This window comes from Emiliania huxleyi (assembly GCF_000372725.1).
Source record: "Emiliania huxleyi CCMP1516 unplaced genomic scaffold EMIHUscaffold_105, whole genome shotgun sequence".
NCBI lineage: Eukaryota > Haptophyta > Isochrysidales > Noelaerhabdaceae > Emiliania > Emiliania huxleyi.
This window is the reverse complement of record NW_005202113.1, coordinates 195922-213204: the sequence shown is the minus strand read 5'-3', so window position 1 is coordinate 213204 and position 17283 is coordinate 195922. Positions and strand designations below refer to the sequence as shown.

Here is a 17283-nt window from a genome sequence, read left to right as displayed (position 1 = left end):
AGGCCTTTTGAGCGGCTTCAGCTCGCTGACTGCGCGTCTGCTTTTGGCACACCACCCACTCGCCGCCGACAGCCTCGTATTGTGGTGCTTCCGATCGTGACGAGGGCTCAGACGGACCGCGCGAGCCGGCTGCACCAGAGACCTCCTTTGGAGGACGATGAGCGCCTTGCATGACGCCCTTGGCCTTGCGGCCGTGTGCAGGCTTCTTCTTCGGCGCCATTGCGACCTGCTTTGAAGGCGCCTCGAAGCTAGCTCGATGGGTGCGGGTTCATCGCGTGTCTTTTCCTGCGGCCCACTGTGAAATCGGGACCTTAGCTCTCGTTTTAACACAGCCCGTAAGGTGCCCCGCCGGGGTGCCGGTTCGTTTTCCGCCCACGATCATGACCTCGGGGAACGCATTAGCCGCTACAGCGGAAGCTGTGATTTCGGCTACCTCGGCAATTTCGATGTAGCGGCTAATGCGTTTCGCGACATAATCGCTAAAACTCGAGCCAGAGCTATGGGCGCCGAGTTCGCCACCCAATTTGTGTTAAAACGGAAGCAGGGCTCGTGGTTCGTTAACTGTAGACCACACGGACGCGCGGCCGGCGGCTGAGAAGGCCACGCAGCCCCTCTTCCTGGTCACTGACGGGAGCACTGGTCGGCGTGTAGACCCCAAGATGGCGCTGTTCGCGCCTCCCGTCCACCACTACCGATCAGGTGGCCGGCCTGGGTGCCCCCCCGGCGGGTGGGAAAGGGCGCAAAGCTCCGTTTCATTGCCTACCCCTGTAGTTTTGACATAGTGGCACGATCTTGTGTCGCTTCGTGTGTGCGCGGTGTGAGAGTGAGTGAGGCGCTGAGGGATCTCTTCACGATCTTCTCTCTCCACGAGAATGCACAGAAAATTTGCCAAATATGACCGTCAGAAAATATTTTTGGGATTCTCTGTTCCTCTCTCTCTCAATCGGTCTCAAAAAGAAGGTAACCCGCAAGGCAACCTATAGGCAAGGTAAACTTCTCCACACACTGTTTGGGTAAACGACTAGGATTCCTACATGCAGGCGAGAGAAGTCAACTTCCTCAAGCCTGGGCGTACAGCGACGGCTTGCTCCGCGACGCGTCGAGCGCGGCGAACTCGGGCGGCGTCTCGACGCCGTAGCGTCCGGCCAGCGCCTTGAGTGCCGTGGCGGTGCCTTCGTGCAGCACCACGCCTCGCGCTCGCGCCTCCTCCTCGCACGCCTTCTCGGGGTCGCCAGGGCAGCGCACGGCGCCGGGCAGGCAGCGCATCGCCGCCAGGTACTCGCGCAGCTGTCCCCCAAAGCCAGGTGTGAAGCGCTTCGGGTCGAGGACGACGAAGCAGTGGCCGTACCCGTTCGGCCGCTCGCGGGAGAGTGTCCACGGCTGTACTGCGGGGCCGACCTACAGGACACGCCGGGGACGCGTGCCGCGGACGTGTCCTGGAAATGTCCTCGGCCGCACGGCAGGCTGCGACGTCGGCGCAGCCCGGCAGCACCGCGCTGAGCAGCTCGACGAGCATGCCGAGGCCGTACCCCTTGTAGCCCGCCGTCTCCTCTCCGCCTCCGAGCGGGTGGAGCGCGCCGTGCTGCACCACCTGGAGGGGTGAGGGATGAGGGGGCGAGGGGGGGGAGCCAGAGGGAGGAGTCAGGACGGAGGAGTCGGAAGGGCTAGTCGTTGGTCGGAGGGGAGGGGGGCAGGACGGTGAAGCGGGAAGCACACCGCGTGTCGTCTGACCTCGCGCAATCTCGCGTGATCTCGCGTGATCTCGCTCCTCCGCCGGGTCGGTGGTGTCTCTCCCGCTCCGGTCGACGGCCCAGCCGGCCGGGATCCGCTGCCCGATCCTACCCAGTAACAGCAACACTAGCATGAGTAGGGATCCGCTGCCCGATCCTACCCAGTAACAGCAACACTAGCATGAGTAGGGATCCGCTGCCCGATCCTACCCAGTAACAGCAACACTAGCATGAGTAGGGATCCGCTGCCCGATCGTACCCAGTAACAGCAACACTAGCATGAGTAGGGATCCGCTGCCCGATCCTACCCAGTAACAGCAACACTAGCATGAGTAGGGATCCGCTGCCCGATCCTACCCATTAACAGCAACACTAGCATGAGTAGGGATCCGCTGCCCGATCCTGCGAGATTGGCGCCGACATGTACACGCCACGAGCGCCCACATCCTGCATCTACGTGCCCGCTCCGGTGCATCACCTCCACCTTGCCCACCGGCACCACCGTCGTCGCCATGTCGAGCTGGAACGAGTCGCCTGCAGCTTGAGTACCAGACTGGTGGCAGAGGGAAGGGCGTGCCTCAGTCCGAGCGTGTCGACGATGCCCCCTGCGGCGGGCGCGAAGCAGCAGAGAGGGTTGGTGCCTACCTCATGCGCACTCGTCCATTCCTAGTTTATTCGCTCGTGCATGAGCAGAGCAGCAGGAGGGGCTCGCGCCGACGGCACGGGTGCAGCCGCCGGTCGCCGCCGCAAAGGGCGCCGTGTTTGTGAAGGACAGCCCGATCATGCCGGCGGAGAGCGCCTGAGACATGGCCGAGGTGAGGCCGAGATCTAGCCGAGATGTGGAGGCCTCAGGCCGGGCCTGGGGAGGCGCCTGGTTCGCCCAGTAGCCCGCCGCCCCAAAGTGGTTCGAGTTGCGGGCGGCGACGACGCCGACGCCGTGCTCCTTTGCCAGCCGCAGGGCCGTCTCCATCGCGAGGTTGCACACGACAGCGCCGAGCGCATTCCGGCCATCGATCACAGCTGTGCACCCCGAGCTCCGCTCCACGACCGGGCTCGCAACGCCGTCGACGAGCTTCGCCTCAATCTCGTTGGCGTACGTGTCGGCGCGGTTGGCGCCGTGCGACGGGATGCCGCGCGAGTCGGCGTAGGCCAGCACGTCTGCCGCTTGCGCGGCGTGGGCCGGCGCAGCGCCCGCCGCGGTGAAGCACGCGGCGAGGAAGTCAGTCAGCACGCGCCTTGGCAGCCGCACCGCGCGAGTGTCGGTCAGGCCGGCCTTGACGGTGCTGCCGCCGAGGCCGCGCCGCCTCCGAAGGCGAAGCACGTGCGGCAGCGCCAGGCCGAGGGCGAGGCCCAGGCCGAGGGCGAAGAGGGAGTGGTGGTGTTGCGGCGACGGCATGTCCGTCGGGTTGTGATGGGCCGGACAAACGGTGAAGAGCGCTTTTGGCGCGTGGTGTGTTTTTGTGTGCTCTCCGGCTGCGCGCCTGACCGGTGCGGCCTCCGAGTCGGCGTCTAGCGCGCGCGATAAGGTTTTTGCTCGCCTTCCCTCGGACCCCGTGTTGCATGTCACTGTCATCACTGTGCGATTTCGGGGCCCGGGGTTGTGCGTTTACGTGAAGAGCGCGGCCGCCGACGCCTGCTTCCTGAAACGAAAAGCAGTAAAAACTAAAAGCCGCGTGCGTGCGGCGACGCGCAAGGAAGACAACGGTCAGAACGTGGCGGCAAAGAGACGAGGACACGCATACACCACACGCGTCGCGTATATGCTTATCCGCGCGCTGCTCCTCTGCGCGATCTCCGCCGCGCGCGGCAGCGAGGAGGCGGCCAGCGGCGACGTCACCAACGACTGGGACACGTATTCCTACGCCTACTACGACTACGCTGAGGACACCTGCGCCTTCCACTGCCCAACCTCGTACCTTGGTGACGGTGAGTGCGACGCGGACTGCAACAACCCCGCGTGCGAGTGGGACAAATCGGACTGCTTCCACGGGTACGGCGACTGCTACACCCAGGCGGACGGCTCCGACTACCGCGGCGCCATCAACCAGACCGAGGACGGCCTCGCTTGCCAGGCGTGGTCCGACCAGATGCCGCAGAGGCACGACAGGATCCACCTCAACTACCCGCACGGGGGGCTCGGTGGGCACAACTCGTGCCGCAACCCGGACGGCGAGGCGCGGCCGTGGTGCTACACCACCGACCCAGACACCCGCTGGGCGTACTGCGCGGTCCCGCCGCCCGAGCCCTCATGCTCGGCCCACCACCACTCCAACCACTCCACCGCCGACCGCACCCACGTGGCGGAGGGCACTGTCAACGCCACTGGCGAGGGCGACGGCGAGTACACTGCCTCGTACGGCGAAAATTGGAACGGATTCGACGAGGACTACTACGACTATTTCCCCCCCGTCTCGTTTGAGGACACCTCGACGGCGATCGAGCTCGACACCATCGTCACGGGCGAGGTGAAGGAGCACACGTACACGTTCTACGAGGTGTCGGTTCCCAAGGATGTGGAGCGGCTCCGCGTGGTCGTCGTTCCGACCAGCGGCGACCCCGACCTGTACGTCTCCTTCGACAACGCCTTCCCCACCGGCGGAAACTACACCTTCCTTTCCGACTCGTACGGCGTGGAGGAGTGGACGCTCGGGCGCGACACGTACCTCTTCTGCGGCGCGGCGGGCCCCGAGGCGGCGTGCACGCTCCACCTCTCCGTCCTCGCCTACGACGAGGACTCCTCCTTCTCCATCATCGTCTACGGCGAGGGCGCGGACGGTGAGCTGCAACCGACGGTTTGCGCAGAGGGCTGCGCGTGGACCAGCCTCGGCGACGGGACGTGCGACGAGGAGTGCAACGTGGAGGCGTGCTACTTTGATCGCGGCGACTGCAAGGCATGGTCTGAAGAAGGCGCCGCCCCCGTAAATATCTGTCCCGCGGACTGCAAGCCCGAGTGGATCGGCGACCACTACTGCGACGAGGCCTGCTTCCGCGAGTCGTGCCAGTGGGACAAGCACGACTGCCTCAAGAAAGACGAGACGCCGTGTGCCGACTTCTGCCTTCCGACGTCGATCGGCGACGGCGAGTGCGATGCCGCGTGCAATGTCGAGGCGTGCGGCTTCGATGCTGCCGACTGCTTCCACGAGCACACCGAGTGCTACGAGTCGCCCGACGGCGCGGACTACCGTGGCACCGTCGCCACCACCACCAGCGGCCTCGCTTGCCAGTTCTGGTCGGACCAGTCGCCACAGCAGCACACGAGAACCGCGCAGCACTACCCGGTCTCCGGCCTGGGCGGCCACAACTACTGCCGCAACCCCGACCGCGAGGCTCACCCGTGGTGCTACGTCGCCGACGCGGACGCGGGGGTTCGCTGGGAGTACTGCGACGTCGGCGAGGTGTCGTCGACGGCCTGCCTCCACCCGCCGCCGCCGCCGCCACCGCCCGCGGTGGAGGGCAACGCAGCCAAGATCGAGATCTTCGGCGCCTTCCTCCTCGGCCTCGCCGCCATTCTGACGCTGCTCTACTGCCGTCGGCTGCAGCACAAGAAGGCCCTCAAGACGGGTGGCTTCACGCAGTACGGTGGGCATGACGACGGCGTGCTCGGCACTGGCGTGGAGATCAAGCCCGTCGAGCCGGAGACGGCATGATCGGCATGGGTCCTGGGGATGGGCGCGCTGAGTTCTCTTTGGGTTGTTGTTTTGCCGCTCTTTGGTGTTTGTGTCCAGGCGAGTGTTCCTCGACTGGGGCGGTGTGCGATTTAAGTCTTACAGCTAAGCGTGTATCGAGTACGCGGGCCGCGGATAAATCTCCACATGAGCAAAAAGTCTGCCAGCGCTGACCACGGAGGCTCCCGCGAACCCGAGCACTTGGGACACCCGTTGATGCGCAACGCATTTTTTTGAGGTGCGGCCAAAGGCAAAGCGCCGCAGCCGGCTGATCTCGGTTTCGCTCGCGCGCCAGGTCCTGAGCGGATCCTGCGAGCCTCATATATAGCGACACCCGCGATATGGCCCGCAGCACGGTGCAGTACAAGTTCAAGAGCCAGACGGCGGTGCATACGGTGCAGTTCGACGGCCCTTCGATCCGCGTCCTCGACCTCAAGGCTGAGATCATCCGCACGCAGGGCATTAACAAGGATATGTGGGCCAAGTCAGACCTCGAGATATCCAACGCGCAGACCTCGGAGGTCTTCGCGCCCGACTCGAGCGTGGGACGCAACGTCGCGGTGCTCGTGAGGCGCGTGCCGGCCCAGCGGCGCGCTCCGATCACGTCAAAGATCATGGAGCGCGAGCTTTCGCTCGACGGCGACGGGCGTGACGAAGGCTCGCCGCCGCCAGGGTCCGCCGGCGGGCCCTCGCTTGCCGGGGCGCCCGCCGCACCGCCGCTCGAGGAGGAGACGCGCGCCGTGGCGCGGACCGCCGGCCGGTACGCCTCCAAGCTGATCTGCCCGCTCACGGGCCGACTCTTCGAAGACGCCGTCATCACCACATGCTGCGGCACCTCCTTCTCGCAGGGCGCGCTACAGGACGCGCTGCGCATGCGCGGCGCCTGCCCCGAGTGCAATACCGCAGCTGCATCTGTCCGCACGATACCCAACCGGCTACTGCGAGAGGCGGTCGCAGCGGCTCGCAGGAAGGATGGAGAGGAGTCGGCCGCCGAGCCCCCTGCCGTGGCGACGACGGCTGGCGGGGCTCCCGCGGTCTCGACCACGCCGCCCGCACCGCCGACGCGACCTCCGCCGGATGAGTCAGCAGTGGTGGTAAAAGTGGAGGGCGGGGAGCGCAAGAGGCCACGAGAGGAAGCCTGAGACGACTCTACGAAGCAATTATCTGAGATATGCCGGACCTATGTCAAACATAGGATGGGGGGGGTGTTTCCCCCCGGGTAACTTCGCGGCAGATCGTCTTGACAACACTACCCACGGAGCACGGTACAGTCTCTACAGACCACAGACGCACACGGTAGCGCGGTACACGTTTCGTTGACAAGGCGTAACGGGCGCTCGCCGGAGCGCCCGGAGCGCGGAGGGGCACGCATGAAGAGAGATGCACGGGCGAACGGGAAGAGGCAAGAGGGGCATGGGAGATGCACAGTGTCAAGCGGAGACAAGTGGGGACGAAGGCGCGGCACGGGGTCTCACCATGGCGAGGCGCGAGAGCTTGCTGCCTTTGGGGGGCTGGCCAGCCGCTCGCGCCGCTCGGGCTGGTCGAGCGGGATCGCCTCGGTCCACGACGAGGCTTGGCTCGGCCGGGGCGGCTTCGCGGCGCCCCCGCGCGGGCTGCCGCGCGGGCTTCCAAAGGGGGAGGGGGGTCGCGCACGGAGCGGCGTGCGGGGCGGCGTCTCGAAGGCGTGCCACGCGTTGCGGAACGGGTTGCTCCGGGGCGGCGGGAGGAGCGGCGTCTCGGCGGGCGGCGCCTCTGCTGCGGCGCCGTCCTCGCCGGCCGGGGCGGCTGGCGTGGATGGGGCGGGCGTGGAGGTCGGGCTCGCGCCGCCTCCTTTGAACTGCTCGGCGACGTTCTGCCAAAAGTTCATGTGCGAGGTGTGCACCGCGAACCAGAAGCCCATGTGGTGCGAGTGGATCCCCTCGACGGCCTGCCGCATGAAGGCGGCGAGCGGGCCGGGTCGGCGGAGGTCGAGCACCTGCGGGAAGGCCTGCTTGGCGAAGAAGCGGACGAGGAAGTCCCAGATGGTGAGGCCCGGGTCGGCCGGGTCCTTTGGCTCGAACTTGCGGTTGATCTCGAGCAGCGCGACGTTGATCCGGTCCTGCTGCTTGCCGGCCTCGGCCTGCCCCTTGTGGCCCATGAAGAGGTCCTTGACGAAGAACTCGACCTCGCGCAGCGTGATGCGCCGCACGTGCAGCAAGTACGGCAGCGAGGAGAGCATCGCCTGCACGCCCGCGGGGTTGCCAAGCCGCAGCGCCGACTCGGTCGAGTTCATCGACAGCTGCTCGAGCGCCGTCTGCCGGTGCGAGGGCGGCGGCTCCGCTCCATGCGCGTGCCTCCACGCGAGGCGCAGGTGGATCTCGCCGCACTTGCCGAGGCCGCGCCAAGATTGATCCGAGAGCACGAACCAGCCGGACGCGACGCCGTCGCGCCCCACGTGCAGGCTCGAGTGCTCGCTGTTGTACGGGTCGAGCACCAGCCACTTGAGCGTCGTCATCCACTGTCCTAGCAAGGCCGGCGGGGTGCCGCCGTCGTACACGCAGACGTGCAGCACCGCGGACGGGTCGGTCAGCGGCAACTGCAGGTCCTCCCCCCAGTGGTACTCGGGCGACGAGTACTCGGACCAGAGCCCGCCGCTGCCTCCGCCCCCTCCGCCCCCTCCGCCGCCTCCGCCGCCTCCGCCGCCTCCGCTGCCTCCGCCCGAGGCTCGCCGCTGCGCCGTGCGGCTGGTCTGCAGCCGCGTGCCCCGCACCCGCAGCACGACCTGCGGCCGGCACGACTTTTCGCCGGTGAGGAGGTTGGCGCGGGTGGTGCGAAGCCCGGTCGCCGTGCCGACGTGCACGCTCAGCACGTTTGGCAGCGGCGCCTGCTCGCCCAGCTTGCGGCGCACCTCGGCCGTCGCGAGCAGGCGCGTGAAGCCGTTGACGTTGAACTCGCCGCCCTGCATCTCAAAGTTGATGGTGAGGCCGGAGACGTCGACCGAGTCGAAGGAGAAGACGCCGTACCCCTGGTAGGCCGGGTCCTTCCTCGTCGGGAGCGGAACCTTCTCGTCCACGAGGCAGCGCCAGAGCGCGCGCAGCGGCGCCGAAGCGCGCACCGAGCACGCCTCGGCCTCGATGAAGGCGCGGTGCGGGTAGCCGGGCGGGTTGGCGAAGCCGAACCCCTCGGCGTGGGCGTGCAGGTGGAGCCGCCACTCGCGCCGGCCCGCGCCGGAGGGGCCGCGCGCGCCGGAGGGGCCGCGCGCGCCGGAGGGGCCGCGCGCGCAGGAGGGCGGGTCTCGCGTCACCGACGGCCGCACGTGCAGCGAGCGCAGCCAGATCGGGTGGCCCTTGGTGCCGAAGCGCGTCACCGCGCGCGAGAAGAGCGCGCCGAGGAGCGTCGGGAGGCGGAGCCACACCCAGAGGGCTCCGCACAGGGCGCAGGCGGCCACGACGGAGGAGAGCGTGACGAACGAGGACACGGTGCGGGCGGAGCTCGCCGCCGGCGCGAGGCACCAGCCGAGGAGACACACGACCTCCTCCGCCGACTGGAGCAGCGCCACGCGCACCCACACGACCTGCTCGCGCCACGGGAGCGGCGACGAGAAGCCGACCAGCCTGTCGACCGGGCAGTCCACGCCCAGCACGGGCGCCGTCGGGTGGTGCGCCAGCAGCCGCCGCTGCGCCAGCAGCGACAGGCCCGAGCAGCCGGCAGGGAGGCTGTCCCTGTCCCTGCCGCCGCCGCCGTCGCCCGCCGCGTCCGCCAGCGCCATCAGCAGGACGACGGCGACCGCGGCGGCGGCGCAAGCGGCGGCGGGGCGGGCGAGGTGCCGGACGAGCAGCGCAGGCACAGGCGCCGCCATCGCGACCGTCGCGTCGTACGCGCGGCGCGGGATCAGCCGGCGCGGCGACTGGGCCATCGCCTGCAGCTCGCCGACGGCGGAGTGCAGCCGGCGGGCGAGGGCGGCGGTGCGGCCGGGCGGGCGGGGTGTGCGCCGCGCGCCGCCGCCGCCGGCGAAGCGGAGCGTCCCCGTGCGCTGCAGCTCGGGCGGCAGGTCCTCGGGCAGGCCGAAGTGGGCCGCCCACTCTGCGTACGAGGAGCCCCTCCCCCAGCAGGCGGAGAGGAGCGCCGCGTCGAGCGCGGGGCTGTCCGGCAGGCCGTCCTCGCCGAGCCGCCGCCACCTCCCCGGGGAGGAGGGGCACGGCGGCGATGCGCCCTCCGACCCGCCCCCCGCCTCGGCCTGCTCGAGCAGGCGCACCGACGAGATGGGCGTCCACAGCGAGGAGGAGGGCGGCGGCGAGCTCGAGCGCGAGGCGAGGAGCGGAACGCCGGGGCTGCTCTCGCTGGCGAAGACCGGGGACGCCCGCGCTTCCAGCCTCTCCGCCGCTGGCGCGGCCGCCAGCCTGCCCGCCTCTGCGCTCCTCTCGCTGCGCCAGTGCCGGCAGAGCTGCAGCGCCGCGGCGAAGGCGGGCGCCTCGCAGTAGAGCTTGTCGCCCCTCGGCGAGGTGATGGTGCGGGCCGCGGTCGAGGGCGCGTCGGGGACCCACCGCCGCCACCGCACCCACTTGTGCGCGCGCAGCACCTCCTGCCGCGCCCGCAGCCGGCCCGGGACGAGCGCGTAGGCCCAGCCGTCGGCCGTCACGACCGACGGGTCGAGCCTCCAGCCGCGGGTGGAGAAGCCGCTCTGCGTACTTCGGGAGCGGTCGCGGCGGACCCACCGCCGCTCGCCCGGGTAGAGGTGGCCGGGGAAGCTCGAGCCCCACTTGACGAACGGCTGCCACCGCTGCAGCTCCCACACCTCACGGTCGGCACGGATCCACGGCTCGGTCACGACGGCGTCGCCGAGCATGCTCTCGATCTGCGAGTCGATGGCGCGCGCGACACGCGCGAGGAGCACGTGCTCGTCGTGCTGCGCCACGAGCGCAAGGTCGGAGAGCGCAAAGAGCAGAGTGCCGTCCGCAGAGACGGTGTACTCGACCGAGCCATCCGCGTCCTGCAGGAGCGTGCCGAGCTCGGTGGTGGCGAAGTAGGGCATGATGTGGGTGGCCGCTGGCAGGCTAGCGGGAGCCGGAAGGCCGCCGCGGAAGGCCGCGCGTGATGACCGACTTGTGCCTCAAGGGATCACTAGAAGAATACTCTCCCTTCGTTCACAGCTAGGGACGGCCTCTGCGGCAAAGTCAACTCACCCCCACCTACCACCTACCACCTCCCACCACGGCTAACCTTCGGCTCCCGCTCAGAGGCTCGCCGCGCCCGTGCGGCGCGCCGAGGCGGCGCCGAGGCCGGCGCCTTGCACCCGGCCCGCGGCCGGCACCACCTCGCCCCACAACTGACCGTCCTGCGGCCCCTGCGCAGGCGTGCTGCAGGCGTCGCTCAAAAAGCGACGCCGGGTGTGGGCTGCTCCCTTGCCCCGGCACCCGCCGCGCCTCGCCCGGCCGCCTCACCGCGCACGGAGCACTCGGCTGCTCGCCGCCGCCGCCGCGCGTCCCGCGCCGCCACGCTTGCCCACCCTTGCCTGACGCGCGCGCTCTGCAGCGGCGCAGAGCGCGCGTCCCTGGCACAGACGGAGCAGCGGCCGCGCCAGCGGTCGCTGCTCCGCCCCTCCGCCGCGCGCGCCGCGCGCGCGCTTCCGCCGCCGCCGCCGCCGCCCCCTCCTCGCCGTCTTCCGCACCCCTACCCTCTAGGTTTAGGGGCAGGTAGGGTAGGTCTCGCCCTCCCGTCGGGTTTCCCCCTCTCTTCACGCTGGAATTTTCACAGCATAAAAAGAAAATTTTCGCGCAAATCACGATGCCAACCCTCCCCAAATGGGTGATCTGGTGCTTGTAGGGCTTGAGAATGGCCTGCCTGCCATGTCAAAGGAAGGACTGTGGTTGACACACAAAAATCTCTCTGTGGTTGCAGGAGAGTACCACCAACCATCACTTAGATCTTAGTTGGTATAGTAGGTCTAATAGTACCCCACCTTCACCCGTCGTCCCATGATTTCTTTTTGAGTTTCCCATAAGTAGGGTAGGTAGGTAGGTAGGTAGGTAGGTAGGGGCAGGGCAGGGCAGGGGCCGGCCAGGTTTTTCCAGAATTTCAGCATGAGTTCCGCCCCAAGCAAAAATAAACTACACCTGGGCAGCGGGGAAGAAAAGGAGAGAAAAAAAGCTCCCATCCGTCACCGCCTCCACCCCCGCCGCCGGCGGGGCCGCCACCGTATGGACCCGATCGGAATAACCTAGGGGATCCAGGACCGCCCCGCCGGAGGCTGGAGTACCCGGGAGGAGGAGCTGGGGGAGGGGAGTTGCCGCAATACGATAACGGGCCCGCCGGCGAGCCGGAAGGCTGAGGCCGGAGGGCCCCAGGGGGGGCTTGGGGTCAACTGTCGGAGGAGGCGAGAGATGAGCTGACGCGGCCTCTGCGAGTGGAGTCGGGACGTACGAGCTCACCGGGGGAAGGCCCGTCGCAGTGGCAGCCGGATCACCGCGATCTTCGACAGGGAGGGCCACGCCTCCCCGAGCCTGAAGAGGAGCCGGCGGAGGGGGGGGGGCGAGCCAAGGACGATAGAGAGGCCGCGGGTGCGGGCGCGACTCGTCGACCAGGGAGAGCGGGCTCGACCTCCCGGGGGTGGAAGCGGGTGTGACCCAACGCCACCGTCCTCGCCCAGGGGGTCGGGAGGAGCGGGGTCGCCGGAGGTGGAGTCAGCGGGATCGGGCAGAGAAGACGAAACGGCGACGGGACCGCGGCCAAAGAAGGCTAGGAGGGGAGGCCGGGCCCCACAGTCGTCGCATGACCATCGGAAGGCGAACAGGAGGGAGGACCGAGGGGAGGGAGGGCCCCCCTCGGAGTGGGGATGAGGAGACCGTGCGCGGAGCGGGGGGTTCCTAGTGGTGACGTCAGTGAGGAATGTGTGTGTTGTCGTGCTAGTGTCTGGTGTCTACTAGCCCCGAGTAGAGGGGGCGTTCCGCTGCTAGGGGAAACCCGGAGCGCAGAGCCAACCCTCGGGGACCCGTGTTTACTTTACGGCCCCTTCCCTGCGAACGCGCACCCCCGGGGCTAGGGCTCTCTAGCCCGTAACCCGATCCCGATCATCCGGCCCGCTGGGTGCGCTCCTCAGCTCCCCGGCCCTGGATGTGAGGTTGATGGCACTAGTGCTCCAGGTGCGTCGGCCGCGTATTTTCTTTCTTTCTTTGGCCGTTGTCATCCTGCCCTTCGTTGGAGCGCTTGCCACATGAGAGAGTAACAAAACAAAAATAACAAAAGCCACTGATTTCTCTCACTCTCTCGAAGGGCAGCACCGCACACACACACATTCACAGCCTTGTTATTGAGAAGAAAATACGTCCTATGGCGCTGTGCACTGGTCTGTGAGAGGTTGAGGTGCGAGCCCTGGAGGCCCTGGGGATGGGGTGAGACTACCCGCGGGCCTAGAAGGCCCGCGCGGGAACTAAGTCGACGCAAGTTAGTCTGTGAGCTTGACGAGGGCTAGTGGTGCGCCGAGGCGGGTCAAGTGGTGAAGTGCTCCCGGGAGTCGTGGTCGGAGGCCGGGACACTATGCGCACTAACTTAGTGCGCGGAAGTGAGTGCCTCCGGCCGGCCGCGAGGGGAGTGGTCCGGCGGTGTCCGGACAGTGGGTGAGTGCCTCCCGCCATACCCCGCGCACTAAGTTGGTGCGCGTAGTGAGTGGGCCGCGGGCGAGCAGGCTAGTGGGTGAGTGCCTACTGTCTGAATTCGCGGAGCGAAGAAAATTTTATACGGAATACGTCCATTTTTGGAGCTTGGAATACGGCGTATTCCATGGAATACGTGGAATACGGGTGGAATACGGGTGGAATACAGGCCTCTGGGAGGTCATTTGGAATACGTGGAAAACGTATTCAGACAGTAGGGGTGAGTGCCTCCCGCCACCCCGCGCACTAAGATAGTGCGCGTAGTGGGTGGGCCGCCTTTTCTAGTGGTCGGCGAGGCCGTGGCCAGTGCCCCGGCCCTGCGGCGCCGCCTAGTGAGTGAGTGCTCGCCGACCCTCCCCACACTAAGTCGGCAGCGGTGCGGTGTTTTTTAGTTGGCGAAGGGTCAGAGTGAGCACGAACGCGCGCGAACCGCGCTTATTATCGACAGAATCACTGTCTCTCGCCGCACTGTGTTGTGTATGTGCCGCTCCGACGACAGCATCCTCGGCAAGCGCGACCGCGTGGCGGCGGGCGCGCGGCAGCCGCTGTTAGGCGCCGCGCTCCTCGAGCCCGCCGCGGCGCAGCGCACGGCGATGATTCGGACCGAGGGCTTTGCGAGCGCGGCCGAGATCGGCCTCCTCCTCTCGACGGCCGAGGAGCTTCGGGCCGCGAACGCCGGCGGCAAGGAGCCCGACTCGGAGTCGACCATGTACCTGCAGCGCGGCAGTTTGCCTGTGGCGCTGAAGCCTCTAGTCGAGCGGATCTGCGCCCACGTGGCAAGGGTTGACGCAGACAACTGGGGCGTGCTCGCGGCGCTGCAGCTGCCGCTGCCCGGCGACGGCGTGCACGGCGTCAACGTGCGAGTCGCTCCCTTCCCACGCCGCAAGCTGCGCCGCCGCCGCAGCTCACTCTCCGCCCCACGCGTGCGGCAGGTGCGGTCTGTCGAGCTCCACGAGTACTCTGAGCGGGGAAGAAAGGAGTGCGCGACGCACACAGACTTCGGGTCGCTCTTCACGTGCGACATCCTGCTCAGCGACACCTCCGACTTTGAGGGCGGCCGGATGCTCGCGCCCACCTTTGCGGGAAGCCCGCCGCACACCTGCTTCGAGGACGAGCAGCCGTTCGAGCGCGGCGACGCGCTGGTCTTCCTCTCGCATAAGCCGCACGCGGTGGGCGCCTGGCGGGGCGGTACGCGGCGCACACTGGTGGTGGAGCTCTGGGACGGGCCCACCTGCGTCGGCAACCACCGCTGTATGGGGAGCAGCGGGGAGGAGCGCGGCGGCTCGAGGCGTGTGCTGCCGCAGGCGGACGGCAGCGACGCCGTCTCCGAGGTGGAGGTCGCCGAACACTCACAGGCCTGCCTCCGCTGGCAGAGGGAGTGCTACCTCGGCTGCTGGAGGGGGCGGGCGGTGAGCTTTCACCAGCAGTGCCTCTGCCAGGGATAGGACGGCGCGATATGACGAGTCGCACAGCGGTGTCGATGTTTGCTCGTTTTGAAGAGTGGGTATGCAGAGAGCTATGCACACAGGTTTGGCTTCAACGCACTGAACACGGGACACCCGCACAGGGGAAAACACTCTGCACATATCACGCGCACAAAACTCGCAACGCGGTGAGCATCCGAGCATCCAACAGGAGGGGTAGGGCTTACAGTGTCAAGACGGCCAGCAGTACACGCCTACCACCATCAGGGTTGCGAGCACCACCCCGTGCATCATCTCTGACGGCATGTGAACCGAGGGTGAACCACCGCTCTCGTTGTCGTCAGCGGTGCCTGCGTTGTCCGGCGCTGTTGAGACGTCCGGCGCCAGCCGGTAGGAGAGCACGCTAGTGGGACTTGCGTCGCCCGCGGCCTTGCTAGTGGGACTTGCGTTGCCCGCGGCCTTGCGCCTGGGCGGCCTCATCTCCGCCATCATGAAACCAGGCGTCCAAAGCTGGGCAGGCCACTCGTGGTCGTCACCACAAAGCACGAATTCTCCCTCGTTTAGTAAATTCTTGGCTCGGCGGGCGGCTGGGATAACCCCACCCCCCCAACCACCACCACCACCCGTTCGCATGAAGGATGAAGTGCGCACAAGCACAGAGAGCAATAATAAACAACACTCACACATTGTTGTTTGTTGAGTCTTGAGAGCCGACAGCCGAGAGAGTGTTCGGAATGTCTGTACTCTGTTCACAGAGGATCCAGAGCACATGCACATGCACATGTGCATGTGCATGTGACATGCACAAACGCGCATGCACATGTGCATGTGCATGCACATGGCAAATTCGAGTACACCTTGTGACGGTGCCCTAGCAAAATCGTCGCGATTTGCGTAGCTCGATTCGTCTAAGTCCCCAGAGCGTGCGGGGGGGCATGCCACTGGCCGCTGGCACAAAGGTGGATGCCGAGCAGAACGGGGTGTGGTATCAGGCGGTAATAAAGCAGAGCCTCGAGGAGAGCAGCGGCCTGAGCTACAAGGTGCACTACCACGGCTGGAACGCAAGGTGCGACGAGTGGGTGGACTCGGCGCGTGTGCGCGGCATCGGCAGCTTCTCTGCCGGCGATGAGGTCCAAGCCCGCGACAGGTTCGGGAAGTGGTACGGCGCCAAGATTGTGCACGTCACCGAGGACGGCGAGTACCGCGTCCACTTCCTCGGCTGGGCGGCGAGGTGGGATGAGACGGTTCCTGCCGACCGTGTCGCTCGAGTCGGCGCCGCGGTGGAGAACATGGAGGTGGACCCGGAGGCGGTCTGGGGCGGGGCCGCTGGGCACCTCGGCGACGACCAGTTTCAGGTGCACGCGGTGCTCAAGAGCCGCATACGCGAGGGCATTCTGCAGTACTGGGTTGACTGGGGACCCGAGTGGGACCTGAGCGAGGCGGATATGGCGGAAGGCCTCGCGTGCGTGCGCTACCAGTGGGTGGACGAGGACGATATCGACCCGGCGCTCGTCGAGAGCTTTGTGCCGTCCGGCCGGGGTCGGGCGAGCGGCGGCGGCACTCCCTTTGTCATGCAGGATCAGCTTCACGTAACGGAGGACGTCGCGGCGCAGCTGGTTGGGTCCTACCGCAACGAGCTCGCTCGGCACATGTTCCGCGTGCTCGACAAGCAGCGCGGGGTCGCGCACTCGCGACTCCTCCTTAAACTAGCCATTTGTCCGCCGTGGGTCGTCTTCTTCCTCCACCAGCGCATCAAGGCCGACGCGCCAGGCGAGCCGACAACCCAAGCCACTCCCTCCCGCTCGAGCCCACCCCCCCCCCCCTCCCACCCCCGCAGAGCACCTCAAGAAGTACGTGAGCGAGATCACGGCGCTCCGGGGCGGGCACGGCGGCAAGCACATCGAGGACAGCTTCAAAATCAGCTCGCAGGACATTGTCGACGAGATGATCCGCCCCTTCCTCTCCTCGGTCGTCAAGAAGCAGGAGAATGGCACGCTCATGCTGCTGGTGCCGCCGCTCGAGTTCCGCTTCCGTACCCAGCGCGTCGGCGCGGACGAGCCGGCGGCGGCCACGCAGCTCATCGTGACGGGCCACTTCTTCTCGCTGGCGACCGACCGGATCTTTCGGTGGGCACGGCCGGGCAACGCAGCAGACGGCGAGTTCTACTCCCCCCAGGTGATCCATGGCTACAAGAAGGCGCTCGCGCACCACGCACGCAACCTCCCAGCTGGACAGGTCTCGGCGGACATGCTCCAGTTTTTGCAGCCGCTCTAGTGTGCCCCCTACGTCTAGGAGAGCGCGTCGGAATAATAATAATATGAGAGTGTTCATGCGTACGCAGTCTATCGGGACACTGCTAGCCCACTGCACACAGTCTGTCGGGACACTGCTAGCCCATTGCACATGGTCATGGAACGTACTACAGTCTATCGGGACACTGCTAGCCCGCTGCACGCAGTCTGTCGGGACACTGCTAGCCCATTGCACATGGAAACGTACTACAGTCTGTCGGGGCACTGCTAGCCCGCTGCACGCAGTCTGTCGGAAACTGCGATACGCCATCTGCAACGCGCGTCGGCGGGCACGTTTTCTTCTGCCGCCTATGTCCGCGCCGCGCGCCGCTGCTCGAGCGCCTTGAGCTCCGCCGCCAAGTCGGCCTTAAGTTTTTTCGATGACGCCACCCCGCGCGCCAATAGCGCGGCCTTCAAGTCGGGCACCTTCATCTTTGCGATGTAGGGCTCCGAGAGGATGATCGGCGAGGATCCGCTCGACGGCCCTCCTGCTGCTGCTGCTGCTGCTGCTGCTGCTGCTGAGCCGGCGCTCTCCGCCTCCGCGG

General features: G+C 67.0%; 5 protein-coding genes across 5 annotated transcripts; 3 read left to right on the top strand and 2 right to left on the bottom strand.

Annotated features, from left to right (window-relative positions):
* Positions 1-952: 952 nt before the first annotated feature.
* EMIHUDRAFT_428785 (hypothetical protein) lies at positions 953-3126 on the bottom strand (the record flags this gene model as incomplete). Its single annotated transcript, XM_005792737.1, has 5 exons — positions 953-1398; positions 1472-1591; positions 2104-2283; positions 2328-2375; positions 2449-3126. The coding sequence occupies 5 exons, from the start codon at positions 3124-3126 to the stop codon at positions 1060-1062; spliced, it is 1365 nt and encodes a 454-aa protein (XP_005792794.1). The 3' UTR covers positions 953-1059.
* Positions 3127-3490: 364 nt separating this feature from the next.
* On the top strand, positions 3491-5377 carry EMIHUDRAFT_222818 (hypothetical protein; the record flags this gene model as incomplete). The annotated part of the gene is made up of 2 exons (XM_005792736.1): positions 3491-5125; positions 5198-5377. 2 exons carry the CDS (start codon positions 3491-3493, stop codon positions 5375-5377), a joined length of 1815 nt encoding a protein of 604 aa, XP_005792793.1.
* A 359-nt stretch (positions 5378-5736) lies between these two features.
* On the top strand, positions 5737-6537 carry EMIHUDRAFT_222817 (hypothetical protein; the record flags this gene model as incomplete). Its single annotated transcript, XM_005792735.1, has 1 exon — positions 5737-6537. One exon carries the CDS (start codon positions 5737-5739, stop codon positions 6535-6537), a length of 801 nt encoding a protein of 266 aa, XP_005792792.1.
* An 82-nt stretch (positions 6538-6619) lies between these two features.
* EMIHUDRAFT_439663 (hypothetical protein) lies at positions 6620-8022 on the bottom strand. Its single transcript, XM_005792734.1, has one exon. The coding sequence runs from the start codon at positions 7887-7889 to the stop codon at positions 6867-6869; it is 1023 nt and encodes a 340-aa protein (XP_005792791.1). The 5' UTR covers positions 7890-8022; the 3' UTR covers positions 6620-6866.
* Positions 8023-15382: 7360 nt separating this feature from the next.
* Positions 15383-16721, top strand: EMIHUDRAFT_108556 (hypothetical protein; the record flags this gene model as incomplete). The annotated part of the gene is made up of 2 exons (XM_005792733.1): positions 15383-16126; positions 16287-16721. 2 exons carry the CDS (start codon positions 15383-15385, stop codon positions 16719-16721), a joined length of 1179 nt encoding a protein of 392 aa, XP_005792790.1.
* Between the last annotated feature and the right edge of the window lie 562 nt (positions 16722-17283).